General features: G+C 41.3%; 1 protein-coding gene across 7 annotated transcripts; it reads left to right on the top strand.

Moving 5' to 3' along the window:
• Positions 1-4,481: 4,481 nt before the first annotated feature.
• On the top strand, positions 4,482-21,136 carry EI24 (EI24 autophagy associated transmembrane protein). 7 transcript variants are annotated; one of them, XR_009055529.1, is made up of 12 exons: positions 4,482-4,666; positions 7,273-7,385; positions 10,273-10,418; positions 10,999-11,059; positions 11,900-11,966; positions 12,482-12,606; positions 12,918-13,037; positions 13,395-13,506; positions 14,185-14,296; positions 14,873-14,947; positions 20,237-20,413; positions 21,033-21,136. XR_009055529.1 is itself a non-coding variant. In XM_057749643.1 (12 exons), exons 3-12 carry the CDS (start codon positions 7,344-7,346, stop codon positions 16,372-16,374), a joined length of 1,023 nt encoding a protein of 340 aa, XP_057605626.1. In that variant the 5' UTR covers positions 4,483-4,666; positions 6,020-6,067; positions 7,273-7,343; the 3' UTR covers positions 16,375-17,229. The 7 variants fall into 7 exon arrangements, 5 of the variants coding, with proteins under 5 accessions (XP_057605626.1, XP_057605625.1, XP_057605623.1 ...); XR_009055528.1 differs by having other exon boundaries at positions 20,237-20,516; positions 21,033-21,124; XM_057749643.1 differs by lacking the exons at positions 20,237-20,413; positions 21,033-21,136 and adding exons at positions 6,020-6,067; positions 16,212-17,229 and having other exon boundaries at positions 4,483-4,666.
• Positions 21,137-21,245: the final 109 nt, after the last annotated feature.

Raw genomic sequence — 21,245 nt, 5'->3', positions numbered from 1 at the left:
GAGTTGGCTATTTTTGGATTTATATACATATTCTTGAGCTCTTTTTCTCCTGGAATATAGTTACCTTACTTGAAACTCTTTGGTACTTTCAAGGATGAGGCTAGCTTTTAAATTTTGTCGGGTAGGACAAAAGCAGCCTTTAGTAAGGGCTAGTTTTTCCCACTACTGAGGCAATATCTTTCCGGACATTATTCTACCCTGTGTCCTTTAATTATCACATTTTTTTCCCACTATGGCTGGTGGGACACAAAAGTATTCCTAGTTCTTTGTGAGGTTCAGGGATTATTTCCTCTAAGCCTTTCAGGTGACTCTTCTTCAAACTTGAGTAGTTTCCTCATATGCATGCATTGATCTCTTTCCCGAGTGCAGATCCAATTGCCTACTAAAATATCTCCACTTGTACATATGGCACACGCCTGGAACTCAACATGTCTAAAACCGAATTTATCTTCCTTCGTAGTTTCTACTTTTCATATATTTCCAGTTTCAGGGGATGGCATTTCTATCCATCAAGTTAGCCAACCTAGAAATGTAGGAGCCAGTCACCTACTTCCTCACCCAATCACCAAGACCTTAAGTTTCTTCCTTCTTCCTATCTCTCTAAACTGTCTTCTGCAGATTCAGGTTTTCATTATTCCACCCTTGAATAATAGACACAACCAGCTTCCTATCTCCACATTTACTACTACCAATTTCGTTCACCTGAAATCCATGTGTCTTGTTGCTATGAGAGTGGTCTTTCATAAATACACATATAATCGTATCATTTTCCTTCAAGTTCCTCAGTGGCTCCTTGGTGCCACCAAGATAGTGTCCAAACTTTGTGTGATGACTTAAAGCTATGATTTAACTGCCTATCTCAACTTCCATTAATTTATTCACTTTTCTTTTCTTTCAACAAAGTTTTGAGTTCCTACTCCAATGCTAGACCTGTGGTAGGCACAGGGATATAAAACAGAACAAAGCAGAGATGGTCTTCCCCTAGTCTAATGAAGGAGACAGACAGTTAAACAAGTGATTACAATTTAGCAGGATGAATACATTGATAAGAGAAGTTCAGGGTGTTCCAGGAGCTCAAACGAGGAGCAGGGAGGTAGTTGGGGAGGGTTTCACAGAGGATGTGATGGATGCGGAAGACTCACCAGGAGAAAGGTGTATGTGTGGAGAGGGTGGAGGGAGGCAGAGGGAATGCCATATGAAGACCTGGAAGAAAGAGGAAATTGGTGTGTTTTACAAATTGTGACTGAAAGAGTACATAGAGGTGTGTGGTGAAAGAGGTATGCAGACACAGACCCCCAGAGCCCTTACAAATCATGATAAAGAGTTTAGACTTTATTCTTATGGGAATAGGAGCCACTGAGGGTTTTAGGGAGAAAGAAGAATAATCAGATTTCCATCTCCTAAAGCTCTCTCCGGCTACTGTGTAGGGAATGCGTTAGAGGTAGCTGATTGGAAGCAGAAGACGTTTGCAATAATTTAGGTGAAAGGTGATGGTGGCAGTAGAGATGGAATCAAGAGGATGGAGTTGAGCAGTTTTTTAGGGGGTAGAATCAAAACTACTTGCTAATTGATTGGATGTGGGAGGTAAAGAAGAGGCAGTCAAATATGAGTGTCATATTTGCAGCCACACTGTCCTTGTTTCTGTTCCTGGCACATACCAAGCAAGTTTTTGCCTTAGGGCTATGTACTTGGTTCCCTCTGCTAACCCCAGACCTTTACATAGCTGGCTTCTTCTCTGTATTCAAATCTCAACACAAAGTCAGCTCCTCAAACATGCCTTCCCTTTAAATAGACAATGGCAGCCACCCTGCCAGCTGTTCTCTATGACATTTTTATGTTTTATTTTTAAAAATCACTTATCACTATTACCTTATTTTATTCTATTTCATCCTATTCTATCTATTTACTTGAATGTAAACTCTATTAAAGCAGACATCTTGTCTGTCTTGCTTACCACTAAATCCTATTATTTGCAAAGAGTCTGGCAAATAGAGGGCACTCAGTAAACTGGAAGTTTATCCCTTGCCATTTCTCCTCCTATTCTATTCTGGCCATAATGAACAAATTACAGTGCTCTAAATATGCTGGGTGGCTCTGCTTGTGCTTTTTCCTCTGAGTAGAATTCCCTTCCCACCCTTTCTTCTCTCTGCTAATTTCTCATTGTCCCTCAAGACTTTGTTTTTATCACATTGCATTACTTTGTTTTCCCACTGGAGAGAAACAAGTTGAGGGCATTATGTATTCCAAACACCTAGCCAAGATAGGTAGACAGAGGACAGGCACTAGGTAAATGCTTATGTAGATCACCTGGGAGCTTATTAGAAGAACAGAGTCCTGGCCCTCACCCCAGACGGAGTGAATGAGAATCTGTATTTAGCAAGATCTCCAGGTGATTGGTTTTCACATTAAAATTTGAGGAGTGCTACTTTAGTGGTGACAATATAAAGCCTAAATTTAACTGGGTGACCTTGTGATCCATAAGGGAAGGCAGGTGTGGTAAAGAAAAAGGCATGGTTCTGGAAATCTGGCAAACCTGGTTGGGTATTTTTGATCAGTTACAACACTTAGATGGTTGTTGTGAAATAATAAATAGGAGAGTCCTGGTACATGTTAGATACTTTATAAATCATAGTATCTCTCTCCCCTGGAAGATTCCAAGGCTAGAAGCTAGGATATCTGGCCTCTGGATCTGGTATTGTCACCAACTCACTAAATCAAGTTAGCAGGGACCTTCATATAGATCCTATTTAGCAACCTTGTGTTATAGGCTCGCAGCAAGACTGGAGAGCAAGCTTTCTGAGTTCAGTGCTCTGCCACACAGCTTTCTCACTTGCAAAATTAGGAAAATAATACCCCGTCTAGTGGTTTCACAGATGGCACTCAATCTTCAAAAAGTGTGCAAGAGGTCTTTAAAAATGCAAGGTATAATTATTATTGTTTTTAAAATCTAGATTGTATTATACATGTTGGAAATTGTAAGATGTCCTTCCAACAAGCAAGTTAGAGTCATATCTACTAAATTCTTCCTAAATTCACACCTTTGAGAAAGGATAGAGTTTGGAGGAATTGCTGCTACTGTAATTAATAATTTCAATAATCAGTTTATCATTAAACCACCTGTCTCTTTGTAATAAGATATCTAAGCCTCAGCAGTCAAATTGCTTATTTTAATCAAAATAAAATTCCAAAAGAAATAAAAATCTTTTCTATGTAATTCCTTACAATAAACAGTTGAAGATACTCATTGTATGAAAAGGAAGTTTAGGAATATCTCTTCTTTATGGTGACTTTAATCGTGGAGTAAATCAAGCAATAGATTTATAAGAAAAGGAAACTTGAGTGGATATTCATAGATCTGTTTTCAGTGAAAATGAGATTATTGCCAAGGCTGAAACAAATAACAAAGTCCTCTCGGCCAAAGGAGTTTACATACATAAATATCAGGTTGGTCCTTTATTTCAGGGTTTCTGCTATCCTGACTGCTTAGTTCTCTTCTTCCATCTTGTTAGTTTCGGCTTCGGGAACTTTTTCCTTGAAGATAAGGTAAAGTTTCCGCAGGCTCAGAGGAGGGGGCTCGTCTTTTCTGGAATGGGGTTGGAAGTTGGGACCGGGAGAAGAGGTCAACCCCCATCCCCATCCTCCTCCCCCCATCCCTCTTCCCCTCCCCATCCCTCTCCCCCTCCATCCCCCTCCCACCCCCCTCCCCCACACACCCAGCCCACTGAACTAACTGGAGGAGAGTCCGGAGGTCTGGGTATTTGTTCTGCCACTGACCTTCGGTAAGTCACTTGACATCTGGGCTTACACTATGTAAGGTTATATGAAATAGCTTCTAGTCGTAAAAATCTGATTCTATACGTGGCCCGAGCCCTAGCAGCTCAAAGCACACCTAGAGGTAAAGGAAAATAGTAAGTGGAGAGAAAATATAAAAATGGGGAGTGAGAGATATAGGAGGTTGGGAATAGGGGAGCAAAAGGTTATAGGTGAGGCTTGATGGTTCGATGCCAAGAAATTGCGGTCTCTGGGGTAGAGACGGACTGGTGGGGACAGAGATGAGAACAGTTTCATTTCTATTTATCGTTTCAATCTCAGCCAACACTTTGCTGTCACAGGAAACGCCTAATGTAGTCGAACTTAATCGTTGCGTGAGCTTGATTTAAACCCATCATTACTTAGAACCCTTTGGTTACAGAAATCGCCAACCAAATAGACCAAGATGACTTCTGCATTTTACTGTACTGTTGTTAGGCTTCGTAATACAAAGACAAGCAACCCCGCAGAAGTAAAAGGGCGAGGGCACAGAACAAGATACGGGATCGGGAGGGAAGACATCCACACGGCGGCGGGGGAACGGCATCCCCGGAAGCAGCGCGGGCGGGCCCGGAGCATGAACTGCATTTCCCAAGCTCCGCGGCCCACACGGCCCCGCCCCCTCCGCCGCCGCGGCCCCGCCCCCTCCGCGCCGGCGGCTGGACTCGGCGCCCGCCCGACTTCCCAGCGGCCCCGTGCGGCCCGGGCATGCCCAGTGTGGGCGCAGCGGCCCCGGCCCTGGGAGCGCCCGGGTGGGAGCGGGCGGCTGGGCGCGGGGGGTCGCGGAGGAGCCGAGCGGGCCCGCGGTGGGCGACGGGCCAGGCTGGAGACGGAGCTGCGGCGGCTACGCTGCCGGGTAGGTGCAGCTCGGCCGAGCCAGACCCTGGCACCGCGCAGCCCCGCGCGCGGCGGGGGCCCCGGCGGCGAGGGCGTGAGAGGGCAGTAGGGCCCGAGCGCGGGGTAGGGAGGTGCGGGCGGGGCTGCGGGCGGAGACCCCCGGCGGGAAGGAGCTGCGGCGGCGGGGCCGGGGCCCCGGACGCAGCCCTCCGTCGTGGGCGAGGCTTGCCCAGGTGCGGCGCGGCTATCTTTAGCTCCCCGTGTGACCGGAGGTGAGCGTGCCCCGCGCCTCGTGCGCGGCTGTGGTTGCGGAGGGAGACCGGCTTCCAGCTGAGTTTGGCAGTGGACCTGGAGGAGAGGGGCCGAAAGGTCCCGTGGGCTCTGAGCACCCGGGGAGCCTGGTGGGAGGTGAGGATGCTCACCTTTAGTGCACCTGGAGTGGGATGTGACAGCCGCCTGCTTTCCGGACTTGGGTTTATGTGTTTAGAGACTTAGAAATGAAAGTACAGGACTGTGCCTCAGTAGATGCTTAACAAGCTCTCATGACTGTGTAGGAATTTAATGGCCAGCTGTATGTACAGGCTTGAGACATTTTGTCCACGAGATGCTCGGGTTAAACAAAAGTCCTCATCGCAAAGCTTGAGTAAAAAGCCCCGACCGAGGGTTCTAACACCGGGGTTTTGAAGTTCGCTGTAGCCTTTCACGTGCTGTAATCTTGGGCAAGCCATTTAACTTCGTCTGTGAAATGCTGTGAACCAGATGCATCTCATTTCCTTCCACCTTAGTTGGAGGGTTCCCTGCGTGTTATTCAGTTCACTCTCTGGTCTCAAATTCTGACAGGTTGCTTTTCTCCATGCCTGAGCTCTTTGTCAAACCGGATAATTCACCAAATATTTCTGTAGGAAGGCTGCTAGGATCAGCGTTTTAAATTGAAGTGACTTGTCCTTCAAAGGCCACTGTTGGTCAGTAGGTAACCTACCACTCGGTGCTTGCAGAAGCCAGGTGTTAATGGCCATAGTTCGGATAACACAGCTCTTCTTGGATTAGGACTGACATGCTTCCAGCTGTGTCAGCGCCTTGTGAGAAACCCAGGCTAAGTAATAGGCTTCCTTAAACTCCCAAACTAGCTCATTCTGTGATGGGATTATGTTTATGTGTAAGTTAAAGTTTTTATTTTCATGTTATTGCACTTTATACTCAAAACCTAGGAAGAATTTTAATACCCTTAATTCATAGATGAGGAAATAGATGGTTAAAAGTGAATCCATGATAGTCTTTAGAAATTAGTGTCTTATGAATCATCGTTGAGAATGATGCCATTCACCTGGCACTGAGTATCCTCTCACTCAGGTGATTTTTGTTTGTTTTTTAGTGGGCGCATTGACAAAAGTTTCTTACCCTAGAAACTTCTCTACCTGAAGTGAGTACATCCGTGTAGGATTTGACTCCAGGAGCAGATGGTGCATACAGTGTTGTGCAAGTTGCCTTCCTACTGCTGTATTCCCTGCTCTTCCTGTTCTGGGTGGCAGCAGTCCAGTTGGGTCAGTAAGGTACAGTTTGGTGAAGTGATCATTAGGGAAAGTGTGCTTATGTTTTGAAATTTGAGGTTTGTAGAAGCCGCCTGTGATATTGTCATTATGGTCTATCTCTTAAATTGAGAATACCCTAGATTGGTTCAGTCAGGTTTGAGAACTTTAGAATCCCGAGGTTTTTTTTTTTTTTTTTTTGGGCACACGGGCTTAGTTGCTCCGCGGCATGTGGGATCTTCCTGGAGCTGGGATCGAACCCGTGACCTCTGCATTGGCAGGCGGATTCTTAACCACTGCGCCACCTAGGAAGCCCCCCGAGTTTTAATTAAAGTTTTGAAAATGGGTTTTCCATTCACCTTAGACATTAAATGGGAGCATAGTATTTGAAGAAAATTTTACACCTGAACTTTCAAGTTATTTTATGAAGCTAGATTTCTCATTCACCTAAGAAATAAGTACAATGGGAAAGTTACAGTATATTAAAGAATAGTTATACATGTGAACCTAACCTTTTTTTGGGCTAGTTTAAAATTCATTGTTTCTTGCATGCTTGTTGAAGTCATACATATGTGTATATGTTGAAAGTTGGAAAACAGGGAAGGCATGTTTGGGGATCTTGGTGGGAAATTTCACATCATACTTTAAACTTATCTGTGTGCTGGAGGGCCCTGTGTATGAAGTGCATATTTAGTAATTTTTGTTAGAACTTTCATCTTGCTCTTGTATTTGCATTCAAGTAACATCAAGTACAAATTTTGCTTAAGAGGATATTGAAGTGTAGTTATCACTTATCTCATAATCTGAGATCTCAGAAGTACTTGGGACATATAGGAGGAATAGTTAGGGACATCAAGCCCCAGAGAAGAGATTACTGGTCCAAGAGCACATTTACCCCACGTAAAAATGGAAGGGTGGTGATTTTAAAATTTATTGATTTCAGGTTTTTCAGCAGTTACAGGTATAACCTCACTTAGTTCATTGTGCTAGAATCTACTGCACTGCTATTGGAGAAGTATGTGGAAAATGTCATCATGTAGAAATGTACATGAAGTAACTTGAAGATAAGTATTTTTCCCTGATTATGCTCTGTTTCCAGGTCCTTCATGATGAAAGATTTGGGGACGCTTCCCTCTCCTTTGTGTAGTTGATAGTTGGGGTGGTGAAGAGATGGCTGACAGTGTCAAAACCTTTCTGCAGGACCTTGCCAGGGTGAGTATGTCAAGTCTTCTTTTGACCCTTTTGCTGAAGGAACTGACTAGAAAATCCTTTAGGTATTTTTGAAATTTTTATTGTATTTGTTGGGTTCTTCACATAACAGGTTTTCATTCTTACCTACACTACTCAAGGGAAAGGTATTATCCTGCATCTTTCAGAAGCTTGGGAGACCTGTCTAGTGAGTGTTTCTAGTATCGAAACCCCGTTCAGCTTGGCCCCAGACCCTCTTTTTCTTTTTGTTTTCTCTTTATTTGTCAAAATTTTTTTTTTTTTTTTTAGCCATGCTGTGTGGCTTGTGGGATCTTAGTTCCCTGACCAGTGATCGAACCTGGGCCCTTGGCAGTGAGAACATGGAGTCCTAACCACTGCACTGCCAGGGAATTCCCCAAACTTAATTTTGGAATAATTTTAGAGTTGCAGAAAAGTTGCAGGGTTGTACAGAGAGCTCCCCTATATCCTTCACCAGGTTCTCCTAATGTTAGCATTGTATGTAACCATGGTATATGGTTGAAAACGAAGCAATGAACATTGGTACAATACTACTTAAACTGCTTTGTTTGGATCTACATTATAGAACCTATCTTTTTCTCCCATTCTACAAGGCGGTGATGATGCTGCTCTAGGAAGATTCCCATAAAGATCTGTTTAGGACATAGTCACCCAGATGATCAATAGCATAACATTCCATTTCAGTGGATGCCTGAGGTCTAATGCCCTCGTTGTAGCCCCTGTAGCCCTATTGTCGGGAGCAGTAAAGAGGCCAGTTCTGATGGGGAGTGGGAGTGTTTACAAGTTTATTACCTTTGAGTAAAACGGGACGAATTGAAGGAATATCTTAGAAGGGCCAAAGGGAATTCATGCAATGTGATCTTCTTTTAATATCTTATGTCCTTGTCTTGCCATTTTGTGCGATAAAATTTCAACCCTGGGTCATTTATACAATGTGCACTTTGTGTGTTTGTCTGCCCCACTAGACTGTAAGTATCTTAGAGGTGGGGGTCCTGTCGTCATCCTAGCACATACTAGGCCCTAAGCCATTTGAACTTAACTATCTTAAAATTTTAAACTGTTTGTGGAACATTTAGAAGTTAAAAAGCAAAATAAGATTAAACATTACTCATAGATAAAAGATCAGGTGCATGCTGCCAATTTATGCTCCTTTCATAAACTTGTCCATTTCTCTGTATCCTGGCAATTTTCTTTAAAATTTGTTTTCACTTATAACAATAGGTGAAAATGTCATTCTTAAATCCAGGTTGGCCATTGCTTCCAGAATGCCTTTTTCTACTTCTTTATGAGGTTGAATACCCTAGTCCTTCCCACTCACTCTACTTTGGACATAAATCTGTTGTGGCACTTACTAAACTATACATTTTTTTCTTTTTTCTTTTTCTTTTTTGTTGTGTACTTTTCCTGCTGCATTTTAAGTTTCTTGAGCATTTCTGCATGACTGACGTCTAGCTCATTGAAGATGCTCAGTATGGGAGTAGGTGGATGAATGAGTGCAGTCCTTTGAAGTGGGTTATAGGCAGTTCTGATGTTTGTAGTAATAACAGTAACCTTTCTGCCATTGGGGCGCTTCCATTTATTGGCAGGTGCCTCCATCAGTGACTTTATAGACTTAACCACCCTCTCCCTCACCATATACTGTTTGAAGACATTCTCCTCCAGCTGCACTACCATGTTGTTTCTGTCCTGTGTGGCATGCTCTTAACCTATAGTTTTTCACACTTTTACAGTAATTATATCTTTGTGTCTTCCTTCAGCCTTTATCCAGCCCTGGTCCTATCTAGATACCAGTGTTTAATCTGTCTTTGTATTCCTAGTTTAGTACAGGATATAGATCGTACTTGTAGACATTCGATTGATATTGGAAGAGTACAGAGGAAGGCGGTAACTTGGCCTTATAGTATCAATACGTGTTAGAGGGATTGGAAAACCACTATTTTGCAACCATGTTATTGGTTTGGGCAAGAATTGTTAATTGATGCTAAGTCTGGGGGAGGGAACTCGATGAGCAGGATATTTGCCTGGTCTCAGAAATGTCTGCCCACAGATTACTTATTAGTTGCAAGGAGAAAAATTTGCAACCATACAGTGGAGCTGGATAACACCTTGACTGAATATGTAAAATTGACATCACCAGCAAGGGCAGACAAACATCACATGCCTCCGGATGTAATACCTGGAAGGGCATACCGTCACTTACGTGATATTCCTGCCAAAAATGTGTAACCTGGGGCCTAATCATGAGTACACAAACCTAAATTCAGGGCATCCCATAAAATTACTGACTTGTATACTTCATAAAGGAAGACAGGCTAAGGAGCTGTTCCTGATTAAAGGAGACTAAAGAGATATGAGAGCTAAATGCAACATGTGATTCTGAACTGATTTCTGATACTTGAGGGATAAAAATGCTGTAAAGGGCATTACCGGGACAACTGGGGAAATTGGAGTAAGGACTATAGATTAAAGTATTTCAATATTTAATTTCTTGAATAGATAACTGTTGTTATATTAAAGAATATCATTGTTCTTAGGAAATATATGCTGAACAACTAAAAGTAAAGAGACATGATACAGCAACCTAGTCAAATGATCTAAAAAAATGTATATATATGTATAAGCAATAGTAAATAACAATGTGGCAAAATAGCTGGTGAATCTGAGAAAGGGTATTAGGAAGGTCTCCATTCTTGCAGCTCTTCTGTAAATTGGGAATTATTTCAGAGTAGAAAAGTATCAAGGGTCCCTTAAGCCTTGTAGCAAACTAACTACAATGATTTCCACTGTTATTTCATCACTTAACTGTATGTAACTTTGGAAAGTCTTCTGATCCATAATCTTCCATCTTTAAAAATAATACTCTCGTCTATAGGGAATCAAAGACTCCATCTGGGGAATTTGTACCATATCAAAGCTAGATGCTCGAATTCAACAGAAGAGAGAGGAGCAGCGTCGAAGGAGAGCAAGCAGTGTCCTGGCTCAGAGGAGAGCCCAGAGTATGGAGAGGAAGCAAGAGAGGTAAGGGGTGGAGGTGGAGGCCCATGTCAGAAGACATCTGGACTCCCTTCCACGGGACTCTTTAGGAAGTGACTAAATTTAGTATAGAATTCAGACACTGCACAGTGACTTGGAGTTTTATTACCACATTATTTATCTTTTGTACTTTCTCCCCCCAAAAAGTTACAAGTGATTCCCCCCCCATTGAATTAAACTGTAGCAGTAATCTTTGTTCACAATGTCACGGTGTTTAAAAGAAATCGGAATGGCCAATAGAAAATCATTAAAAAATCATTTGGATTGGTGGATACTTCTAGGAGCACCTGTGTGGATTTTGATAGAAGAACCTCAGACACCCTTTTCTAATCTCCATGCTTGGATTTTAGAAAATACAGTTTTTTGTTTTGTTTTTTAAGAAAAACTGCTTCTCTTGAAATATTTTTAGCATTTTCTCTTGACATTAGGAGAGAACATTGGGAGAACAATAGGTGCTGGAAAAATAATATGATGTCAACAAAAGATATAAAAAGGAGAGCTATTGAATGACAATATGGAAATAGCCTATATGTCTTTTAAGCTAAATACATGTGGTCTCTTCCAGTGAACCACGTATTGTTAGTAGAATTTTTCAGTGCTGCGCTTGGAATGGTGGAGTATTCTGGGTAAGTTCTTTATCCTCAAATTCCAGGTGCCTTATAAGCATCTTTATTCAGATTGTTGCGATGTTAATGGTTCTCAGCTGTCTTCTTGAAACAGAGACAGGTAGCTTTCACCTGCTAATACATGCTTAAGGCCATCACTCAGGATTCTGTGCACCTTCAGTCATTTTATTCCCACTCAGAATACTTGTATGTAAATGTCAGGGATAGCCCTGAATATATTATACACTTTTTTCTTAAATGACTTATTCACAAGTTTTAATGTTATAGGTAACAATTGTTAGGACATTTTGGTTAAGAGCAACTATGGGGGCTCAGAGGGGAAGGACAGATGGATATGGGCAAGTTTCTCCCTTCGTCTGGTCATAGCAATGTCCTGAATTGATTACTATTGAATCTCATACCAGAAGGTTGTTTAAGTTGACTGAGAACCAACACAGGCTTAAGTGAAATCTGAGTACTTTGAAGAACAAATAGTTAAATATTTTCTTTGACTCGAAATTCAGCGTAATTCAACTTGTTAATCTAAACATTTCACAGATGTTTTTAGGTGTTAGCTTCAATTAATAAAATATGATGGTGTACTTAGTCTATGCCTGTAGTTTGGTGGGAATACTAATTGAAATGTTCTTCTGTGCCCCCAAAAGTTTTACTGTTTTCATAGACAGTGTCAGGTCTATACCTCTTAGCTGGGGAATTGGGAAATAGAAATGAGTCCAATTTTGGTGCCACTTCAGGCCTCCTAATTTGTAAAAGGCACTTCCATCTGGAAAATAATTACACTGAAACCTGGAACTCTTGAGAAGGGCTTTTAATGTTTACCTTATTGCTTCTCTCCTTTAGTTCAGTCTACTCTTGTTTTATCGAGTGTTTATTCCTGTGCTTCAGTCAGTAACGGCCCAAATTATTGGTAAGTATGTTCATTGCTCTGTGCTGTCTGCCTAGGATGGAGGTGGGAGGTATTTCCCTGTCTCCCTCAGTTTATTGAACACTTCCTCTGTACCCAGAGCTTTAGATGTTTTTAACTCAAATCTCTCAACAACCCTTTGAGTAGGTATCGTTGTAGGTACTGTTTTACAGATGAGGAAATGGAAATTAGTTACCAAAGTTAAACTATTAGTAAGTGGCAGAGCTGGGATTTGAACTGAGATGGTTTCCTGCATACAGTGTACTGCTAGTCACTGACATACCAGTCACCACCCGGTAGGCAGGTTTGTCTTGAAGTAGGCAGCACATATCCGTGGCTACTCTGAGCTAGAGTTGCGGCTAGAATTTGGTGTGTCTATGAAGAATGAGACTCTGAAATAGGTGCAGTGATGCGCTGGCAGGAAACAAAGACGTGTGTGTGTGGAGTCAGGGTTGCATATTTGGTCTTCTGGTTTTTCCTTTCTCCAGTTTAACTGATAACCCTGTCTGCTGTCTTAGGTGATCCGTCACTGCATGGGGATGTTTGGTCGTGGCTGGAATTCTTCCTCACGTCTGTGTTCAGTGCTCTCTGGGTGCTCCCCCTGTTTGTGCTGAGCAAAGTCGTGAACGCAATTTGGTTTCAGGTAGGTTGAGGGCAGAATGCAGTCTGGGTTTTATGGCGTGATGGATCGTCAGGTGGCTGATTGCAGCCTGTGAAGTCAGGGGCCATGTAGGGAGCGATTTCACAGCCTCAGCTTTTCTTGGTCAAGCAGCCAGTGGGTGATCTCTGTGCTCTTGTAAAATGGAATTATTCTCTCAGGTCTCCAGAGCATGTCATGGCCAGATGTCCAGGGGCTTTTCTTCCCTGGCAGGTCTCGTGGCAGATCAGTGGCTTTAGCTTTGGGGATGGATACTGAGGCCATGTAATTCATGTGAGCTCCTTTCTCTCTTCTAGGATATAGCTGATCTGGCATTCGAGGTATCAGGGAGGAAGCCTCACCCATTCCCTAGTGTCAGCAAAATCATTGCTGACATGCTCTTCAACCTTTTGCTGCAGGCGCTTTTCCTCCTCCAGGTGAGACTGGCCTTCTGGGTATATGGGCAAATTAAAAAAAGAAGATTCACTAGAGGGAGCTTCACAAAGACAGGGTATCACATTTATACTGAGCAGATATGTTTATGGGAGGTAATGATTTTTAAATCATTTTTTCACAGAAACAGCTAGAGACTTTGAAAATCACCAAATGATAAAGAAACATGAATTTGCCTGCTCTTCCCTGCCACCCTGTGCATTCTTCACTCTCCTGGTATTTAGAAACTTGAGAAGCAACTGTCAGGGTATCTGGGTAGAGAGTGATGACTCAGAGTGGCAGGTGAACAGTGTTAGGTCTCTGAAGCTTTGGAATTAAGATTTTCCATACTTGTTCTTCAGGGGATGTTTGTGAGTCTCTTTCCCATCCATCTTGTTGGTCAGCTGGTTAGTCTCCTGCATATGTCTCTTCTCTACTCACTATACTGCTTCGAATATCGTTGGTTCAATAAAGGTAAGCCTGTCTAAAGAAACTCAGAACTTGGAGTCCCAGTTTGGAAATGGTGCTGCTAAGTAGACTTCTTAAATTCTTCAGTACTTAGGCCCTTGGCAAACCATTGTTGGAATGAAGCAGCCTTTTTGGCAAGAGGGGACTTATATTTGGCTTAGGGGGGTTAACCCTTAACTTTGATGCTGGGGGATGTAGCAGTATGTCATCACTTTTATGGAGCTTAATGTCATGCAGCTCTGACAAAACCATAAGGTGGCATAAATGAGCACGAGTTATTCTGAATTAGAGAAATCAATTTGATGTTGGTGCATACGGATTATTTTGGGGATATTTTGAAAGTCCTTGGCATATTTGGGTGTGGGGGTTGAAAGGGGTTAATTGACTTCTAGAGGATGGCTGCCTTTTTTTGATTCTTGCTTCAAGACTAATACTGACAAAGGATGCTGGTGTTGTAATTCAGAATTCACTTAGCCTGCCAGCTTTGGAATTGTGATTGTTCGGTTGTAAGAACTTTGCATAGAAGCTGTATCAGATTTGGACAATTCTAATTTATATGCTTTACTTGTATTCTAAATGGCAGATCTGTACCTACAACTCAAACCTCAAATAAATTGTTTACTATATATAGTCATTAGACTACAAGGAAATGTACAGCCTAATTGTATTGGCTCCTTATTTTAGGAATTGAAATGCACCAGCGGTTGTCAAACATAGAAAGGAATTGGCCTTACTACTTTGGATTTGGTTTGCCCTTGGCTTTCCTCACAGCAATGCAGTCCTCCTACATTGTCAGGTAACTTGACTGTAGGGATTTGAAGGCAACTAGTAAAAACACTCAGCATAGGGAGCACCTTCTGTATGCGTGGTTCTGCCTTCTGTATGTATGGTTCTGTGCTAGGCATTCTACATTCTTATTTGGCCATCAGGAGGTCTGTAGGATTTTTCTCTCTGATAGATAGTCATAGACATTTGTCAGCTTTCTTTTCTTTTTTTTTTTTGGCCACGTTTTGCGGCATGCAGGATCTTAAGCTCCCTGAGCAGGGATCGAACCTGTGCCCCCTGCAATGGACGCATGAAGACCTAACCACTAGACTGCCAGGGAATTCCCAGCATTAAAATATAGTGTGTGTGATCCTATATGTCGTATTCTTTGTTCTGTTTTGCTTCCTGGAACAATGTTAAACATAGGTATTTTTCTAAGTGTTGGCTTTTTTTTTTTTTTTTTTAAACAAAGATGTGTTTGATACATTGAGTCCATCAAGCCCGTTATATTTAGCACTGGAGGCAAAGAACTTTGGGCTTCTGATATCGTCAAAGTCACGCCTGTCTTGAAGGTGACTAATTTTTACTTTTTTTTCTTATTAAACAGTGGCTGCCTCTTCTCCATCCTCTTCCCTTTGTTCATCATCAGCGCCAATGAAGCAAGGACCCCTGGCAAAGCGTAGTAGGTATCCGCCAGCATTAGCTAAGGTGTGGGGAGTTTCTTCTGTCTAACGTGTTGGGGCCAGAACACTGCGATTACGTGAAGGAGACATTTTTGTTAAGGTTTTTTAAAAATAACCTGACACTGCAGGAAAATATTAACGTACAGTTCAATGACAGAAACACTACTAGGATGCATCCTAAAATTTTCCCCATGCATATGTGCACATATAGGTTTCAAAAATTGATACTATTATACATATTCTTTTTTTTAATATAAATTTATTTATTGGCTGCATTGGGTCTTCACTGTTTTATTCGGGCTTTCTGTAGTTGTGGAGAGTGGAGGCTACTCTTTGTTGCCATGCGCAGGCTCCTCACTGCGGTGGCTTCTCGTTGCAGGGCATGGGCTCATTAGTTGTGGCTTGCAGGCTCTAGAGCGCAGGCTCAGTATTTACGGCACATGGGCTTAGTTGCTCCGTGGTATGTGGGATCTTCCCAGACGAGGGCTCAAACCTGTGTCCCCTGCATTGGCAGGCGGATTCTTAACCACTGTGCTACCAGGGAAGCCCTACACATATTCTTAAAATGTAACAGTTCACTGAATAAGGCACTTATACCTGTAGTTAAGGTCATTTTGTAAGAATGGCCAACTTTTTAAAACTATTGGGCCATGGGATCTGGTTACATGAGTTTATTGATAATTATAGTAAAACAAAGTATTTTAAAATGAATCTTTAGCAATACTAGCACTCTGAAAGTTTTGTCACTTCAGAGAAAAGCCCAGTCTTTTGATCAATTTTGGTTAAGTCAATGACGATACACTTGTTAGAAATTTCTGGTCTGCTTAGGGTTCTTGCACAGTCTTGCTATCCAGTAATGCTAAGTGTGTTATCTAAGTGTAATTGACTTTCTCTTGAAACTCTCCTGAAAATTAAATACATATAGCATATGATATCTTGAGACATAGCTTTCAGTTTGTACCCTAAAAAGGTGTACTTCTTGAATCAGAATTAATCTAAAATAGAACTTTATTTCCTTTAAGCCCCAATATTACAAATGGTGATTCTACTGCACTCCTAACAGTGACAGGACCCCAGTGCATTCTTTAGTTGCTGCCTGTTTAATCTGTGTGTCTAATATCTGTACTTGCTTGGTCAAATTTCACCTATCTTGTTTTCCCCTGTATCATTTTAAATTGAAAGTAGTCAAATAAGTTGTCAAATAATTAAAACAATGTTGCTTACTGGGGGAGTCTAACAAGTTGGGTCTCTTTTGCCTTTTAGCCTTTTCCAATTGCGCCTCTTCTCCTTGGTGGTTTTCTTAAGCAACAGACTTTTCCACAAGACGGTCTACCTGCAGTCTGCCCTGAGTAGCTCCACTTCTGCAGAGAAGTTCCCCTCACCACACCCATCTCCTGCCAAACTGAAGGCTGCTGCGGGCCACTGAGTCGCCTGCCACCCAGAGGGGATGGGTGGGATTGGAAGGATGCCGTGGCAGCTCTTTTCCTTGTTCACCTCCCCCACCAGGGAAGGCAGGACCCACTCTGCCAAGGGCCCTGTGCACATTCCCTTCTCTGAGGAATTGGGATTTTTGTCTCTGGTGCACGTAAGGCAGAATCTTCCTGACACCAGTGTGGATTTTAAACACTGGTGAGTCTGAAAGGACCACAGGTTTTTCTGCAGCTCTTTTCTAGCATTTGCCAGCCCCCTGTGCCTGGACTGATTTGAATACTTTTTCTCCCTGTGCCATTTGTCATCCCACTTCCCTTCCTGCCTTCCACTACCCTTGGATGAATGGATTTTTGTAACTCTAGTTGTTGTATTTTGTGGACCTGTTATTTTTGTTTTCCTGTGAAGCACATATATTGGATGTGGGAGGTAAAGGAGAATCTGCTGCTCCTGGTCACTCCCTTTACAGCCATCACTGTCTTGTTTCTTGTAACTCAGGTTAGATTTGGTCTCTTGCTCCACTGCAAAAAAAAACAAGCCTGAAGAGATGGGACAGGAGGAAAGACCTCAGAGCCAGATCTGCTGGGTTTTGAGGAGTGATTTTCTTTCTTCCCCTTGAAGGGGAAAAAGTTTTTTTCACTGGTACATTTAAAGCTCCCCCAGTATAGGGAGATACCAGTTTTGGACAAGTGCCACTGCAACACAGAATGCTCAGAGAACCTGAACTTTTAAACTCTGGAGGTCTGAACTTTACTGCTGGCCGCTGCTGGGTCTGTCTGGTATTTCAAAGGAATATTGGGTGCTGCAAATAGGAACTGAAGGGGTAAACTTATTAAACCCATTATACCTGTGATTGGTTGGTGTTTTCCTGTCATTTTAAAGGGACTAAATACAGGGGAGGGGGCAGATGTCAAAACACTTACACAGTTTTAAGACAGACATGAGCTGGTTTCCCACAAATGTATAAGGGTTGAAATTTACAAATCGTCACTTCAAGAAATATATTCATGGAACACAAGACTTTGTCTTGGATAATTTGGAAGGTTCTGAAAAAATGTTCCCTGAGGAAATTCGGGTTGATGATAATCATGTTAACATCTTGTGAAAGGATTTGGGATTGAGTTGTTTTAAACTATATATACATCTCTCCTGGGTATTCATGAAGGAGGAGAGATGCTTTTAGACTTCGAGAAATGAACATTCTCATTAGGGAAGGGATTAGACACTTGGTTAACAGAAACCTTTACTATGTACAAGACAAAATAAGGATTTAAAAATCATTGCTGGGAGCTGTGAAACAAGTTTGAATACAGAATGTTTTAAAATAGTATTTTGGAAGCAGATGTTTCCAGCTTGTGAACAAAAAATTGTAAAAGACTTTAAGATTTACTTTCAGTATCCCTCTGTGACATCTCTGGTCATTTGACAATAGTATTGCAGAGAACTACTTTCAAGTTGCTGAGGGGGTGGTTTGAAGAAGATCTCATTATTTCATCAGCTTGCAACTGATCAGAGACTTCCTTGTTTAAGATTAGTTGTTGTAGTTTTAAAATTGAGATTAAAATGGCTACATCTTTGCTGCCTGAAATTTGTATTTGTGTTAGCTAAGCTGGTCTTAGAAGGGTGAGGGAAGTTGAGTAGAGGAAGGCAAGTGATAGTATCCAGCACTGTGTCTGGCTATAGAAAATGCTTTAAATTACTGGACATGAGCAATCTGTTAAGGTTTTATTAGTGTAACTGAGAGGCCAGGCCTGTACAAAGGCTAGATTACCAAATGTATGTTGTAGATATTCTTAATCTCATGAGATGTACACAAAAGCAGTCTAGACTTCTCTTGCCTTTTCACTAGGATATGGGCAGTGAGGGCAGTGATTAGGAAATTGGGATCAATGGGAGAGTAGGCTCTGTTTTTGCCAAGTTCAAAATGATAGTTCAAGGCAGACTAATAGTAACTGATAATAAGGGAGGGCACATCACTACAGACAAAAATGAGCTTGAGTGTCAGTCATGCAGCCAGGAGGATCTAAGGAATCATGTTCACAAAGCTCTCTTCAGGGACAGACATCACAGCTTGGACAGGTATGCATGGTTCAAAACACAACCCTCTCATCCTATCTAGAGCTGAGTTGTCCGTTATAGCAACTCTAGAAAGTAAATGCTTGAGACCTGAGTGCGTTAAGTCTGTTGGAAACTTTGAAATGGACAGATTCATGCACTGACTTGCCCATTGCTCTGCACTTACTAAAGGGCCAGGATAAAATTTAAGAGAAGTTGTGAAAAGCGAATAAATCCAGAAGAGGGCAACTAATGGTTAGGCATTTGTGAACCACCTTATTAAAGGATAACTTCTGTGGGAATAAAAGGGCAACTATATGTTCACTGGTCATTTTCTATCCATTTACTTTCTGATTAGAAGCAGTACATTTGTTCAGCTTCTGTACTCGGTGGTTACCTCTGTGGAGACTGCTCTGGTAAAGGTTATTGGTTCTTCAGTAGTGATGGAAGACTGTTCAGCAGTCATCTCACACCCCCCCTCCACCCCTACCATCCCAATATCTTTCCTATGCTATATTCCAAGCCACAGAAGCTAAAAGGAAGCTGACTTCAGGTCATTGTAAGTTGTTTTTAATGAGAGCCATACATTCAGTGAAATATTTCGGATGAACCTAAAGTGAGTCCACAGAACCAGTAAAGGATCAAGTGAAGGGAACAGATGACTTAATTATGTAAGTCACTTGAGCACCTTCTCTGTCAGGCTCTGCAAGGCACTCCGGATTCAAGGGTGAACCAAAAAGATGACTGCTGTCCTCTTAGACCTAACAGTAGCATAAGAGACTGAGAAATGATCAAATTCTAATAATTACTTATTCAAATAACTACTATTTTCCACAGGTCTCAAAGTTGGATAAAACACTGGAATTCAGAGAATCTTTGAGTAGGATAAGAGATTATTGCCATGTGTTCAGCCTTCCATGCTTGGACTCATTCTCCGATTTCAAGTTTAAATGTTTTGTTGGACCTTCAGACCTATGGGAAAAATAGTGACCACTTGATCATTTAGATAAGTAGTTCTTAACCAGTGGTTAACAGAAGCATTGCCTCAGGAGCTTTCCTAAGATATAAGTAACACCACCTGGACCTGGGGGAAATTTAATTCTAGAAATAAAAGTTAACTTAAATTCTAACAATTACTTTCATAGAAACTTGGTAAACTATTGCATCCATAAAGTAAGAGCAGATTGTTGTGAAAAGGGGACAGAATAAGAAGGTTCTTCGAAATTAAAAGTTGTAGAAATAAAATGAGATGGGCTTACAGAAGTGATGCTGAGGAGGTGAAGTTAGAGAACTACAATATAAAATTGAGGAAATTTCTCAGAACAAAGAGTAAAAAGATTAAGACATGGAAAAAAGTGAAGAATCATGGAGGTATCCAAGAATCAGATCCAACATTTGTTTCAGAAAATGAGAACAGGAACATGGAGACAATAAAGTCAGGAAATTTTTTAGACTTATGATAACAATTGGAGTTTCCATATAGATAGTTTCATCTATAATTTTCATAAAGATGCTTTTCACTGCCAAGTGAAAAGCAATGGGGGGGAGGGGGGGACAAAAAAGATGGGATCTCTAAGGAAAAATAGCAGGAAAGTAGATTACCTCCAAGAGACTGACTTACATTGCTATCAGACTTCTCAAGAACAACTGTGAGTAATAGAAGATAAAATTCTAATGCCTTGAAAGTATGCTTTTATGTGTGCTTTGTATGTATGGGACGGGTGGGTCCCAATTTTGTTCTTATAACTCTAAACCTAGCTATGCTATCAAGGACCAAATAAAGGCATTGTTTGCTTTCCATTCAGCTTTTCTGAAAAAGTTACTTGAAGAATCTATTGAAGTGAAAAATCCAAGAAATAGATGACTAATTAAAACAAACACCCAACCAAACAACATAAAACAGTGGAATCAGTCACGAAACTGGAATCAGAGCGCATTAAGAAGAAATCTTGGTAATGCAGCTATGCAGCATACTTGGAAAGGTGGGTTCTGGGGAGAACATTTTCAAGAAGAAAACATACTATTACTCTGGTCTGCTCCAGATGAGATGAAGACGTGTGTCTTTTGATCAGTAATATAAAAGAGGTAAGTAGACACTTCAGGAAAGACCAAAAGCTCCACAGGAATGACAGCTCTTACAAAGCAAGCTAAAAAGAGCATTATTTTAAACAACTGATAGGATTGTAAAAAGGCTTTCTGAAACAACCAAATCAAAACTTTTGGTCCAGTAACTCAGGAGGCAGAGGGATTAACTGACATATTGAATGTTCATGTATAATCTCTGGGTTTATAATAACTACAATTTTCCCCACGACTTTGCCATCCTTACTTTACTTATAGGGTTAGATTTTTTAAAAATTAATTTTTATTGGAGTATAGTTTTTTGGCTTAGATTTTGAACTTTGTTCTTTAGTAGTATACTTTGACTTCTGAAAAAGTTGACTTAGTTATACCACCTGGAAAATTAAACATATCCCTTTAAGAAACAGGTTTAGTGATTTAAAAAAAATGAGAACCTGGATATCTTAATGTTCTTGAAACAGTATGTTTTTTAATTTAAAGGACTCTTTCTAATTTTAATTCCTTTTTTTTTTTTTAAAGAAAAACTCGTTTTGAAGAACCATTTACTTGAAGTTCTGCAGTTCCTTCAGGTTCAGCTTCAGTTTCCTTCTCTTAATAAAATTACACTGAACACATAAACACAAAACGAAAAAGCAGATCTATTGATTCATAACGTCCTGGGGTGAACCTGATCATGTGAATTTTGAAAACTACACGTGATTTTGAAGCACTGATTTAATATGCTTTCAGTAA

Source organism: Hippopotamus amphibius, chromosome 9 (assembly GCF_030028045.1).
Source record: "Hippopotamus amphibius kiboko isolate mHipAmp2 chromosome 9, mHipAmp2.hap2, whole genome shotgun sequence".
NCBI lineage: Eukaryota > Metazoa > Chordata > Mammalia > Artiodactyla > Hippopotamidae > Hippopotamus > Hippopotamus amphibius.
Note: the sequence above shows the minus strand (reverse complement) of the source record. Positions and strands in the feature narration are given on the sequence as shown.

Bases quoted from the DNA above. Each gene is read 5' to 3' on its own strand.
- EI24 (XM_057749640.1), top strand. From the start codon at position 7,344: ATGGCTGACAGTGTCAAAACCTTTCTGCAGGACCTTGCCAGG. The intron at 10,419-10,998 runs GTAAGGGGTGGA...GGTCTCTTCCAG, and splicing joins ATGGAGAGGAAGCAAGAGAG to TGAACCACGTATTGTTAGTA. The intron at 13,507-14,184 runs GTAAGCCTGTCT...TCCTTATTTTAG, and splicing joins ATATCGTTGGTTCAATAAAG to GAATTGAAATGCACCAGCGG.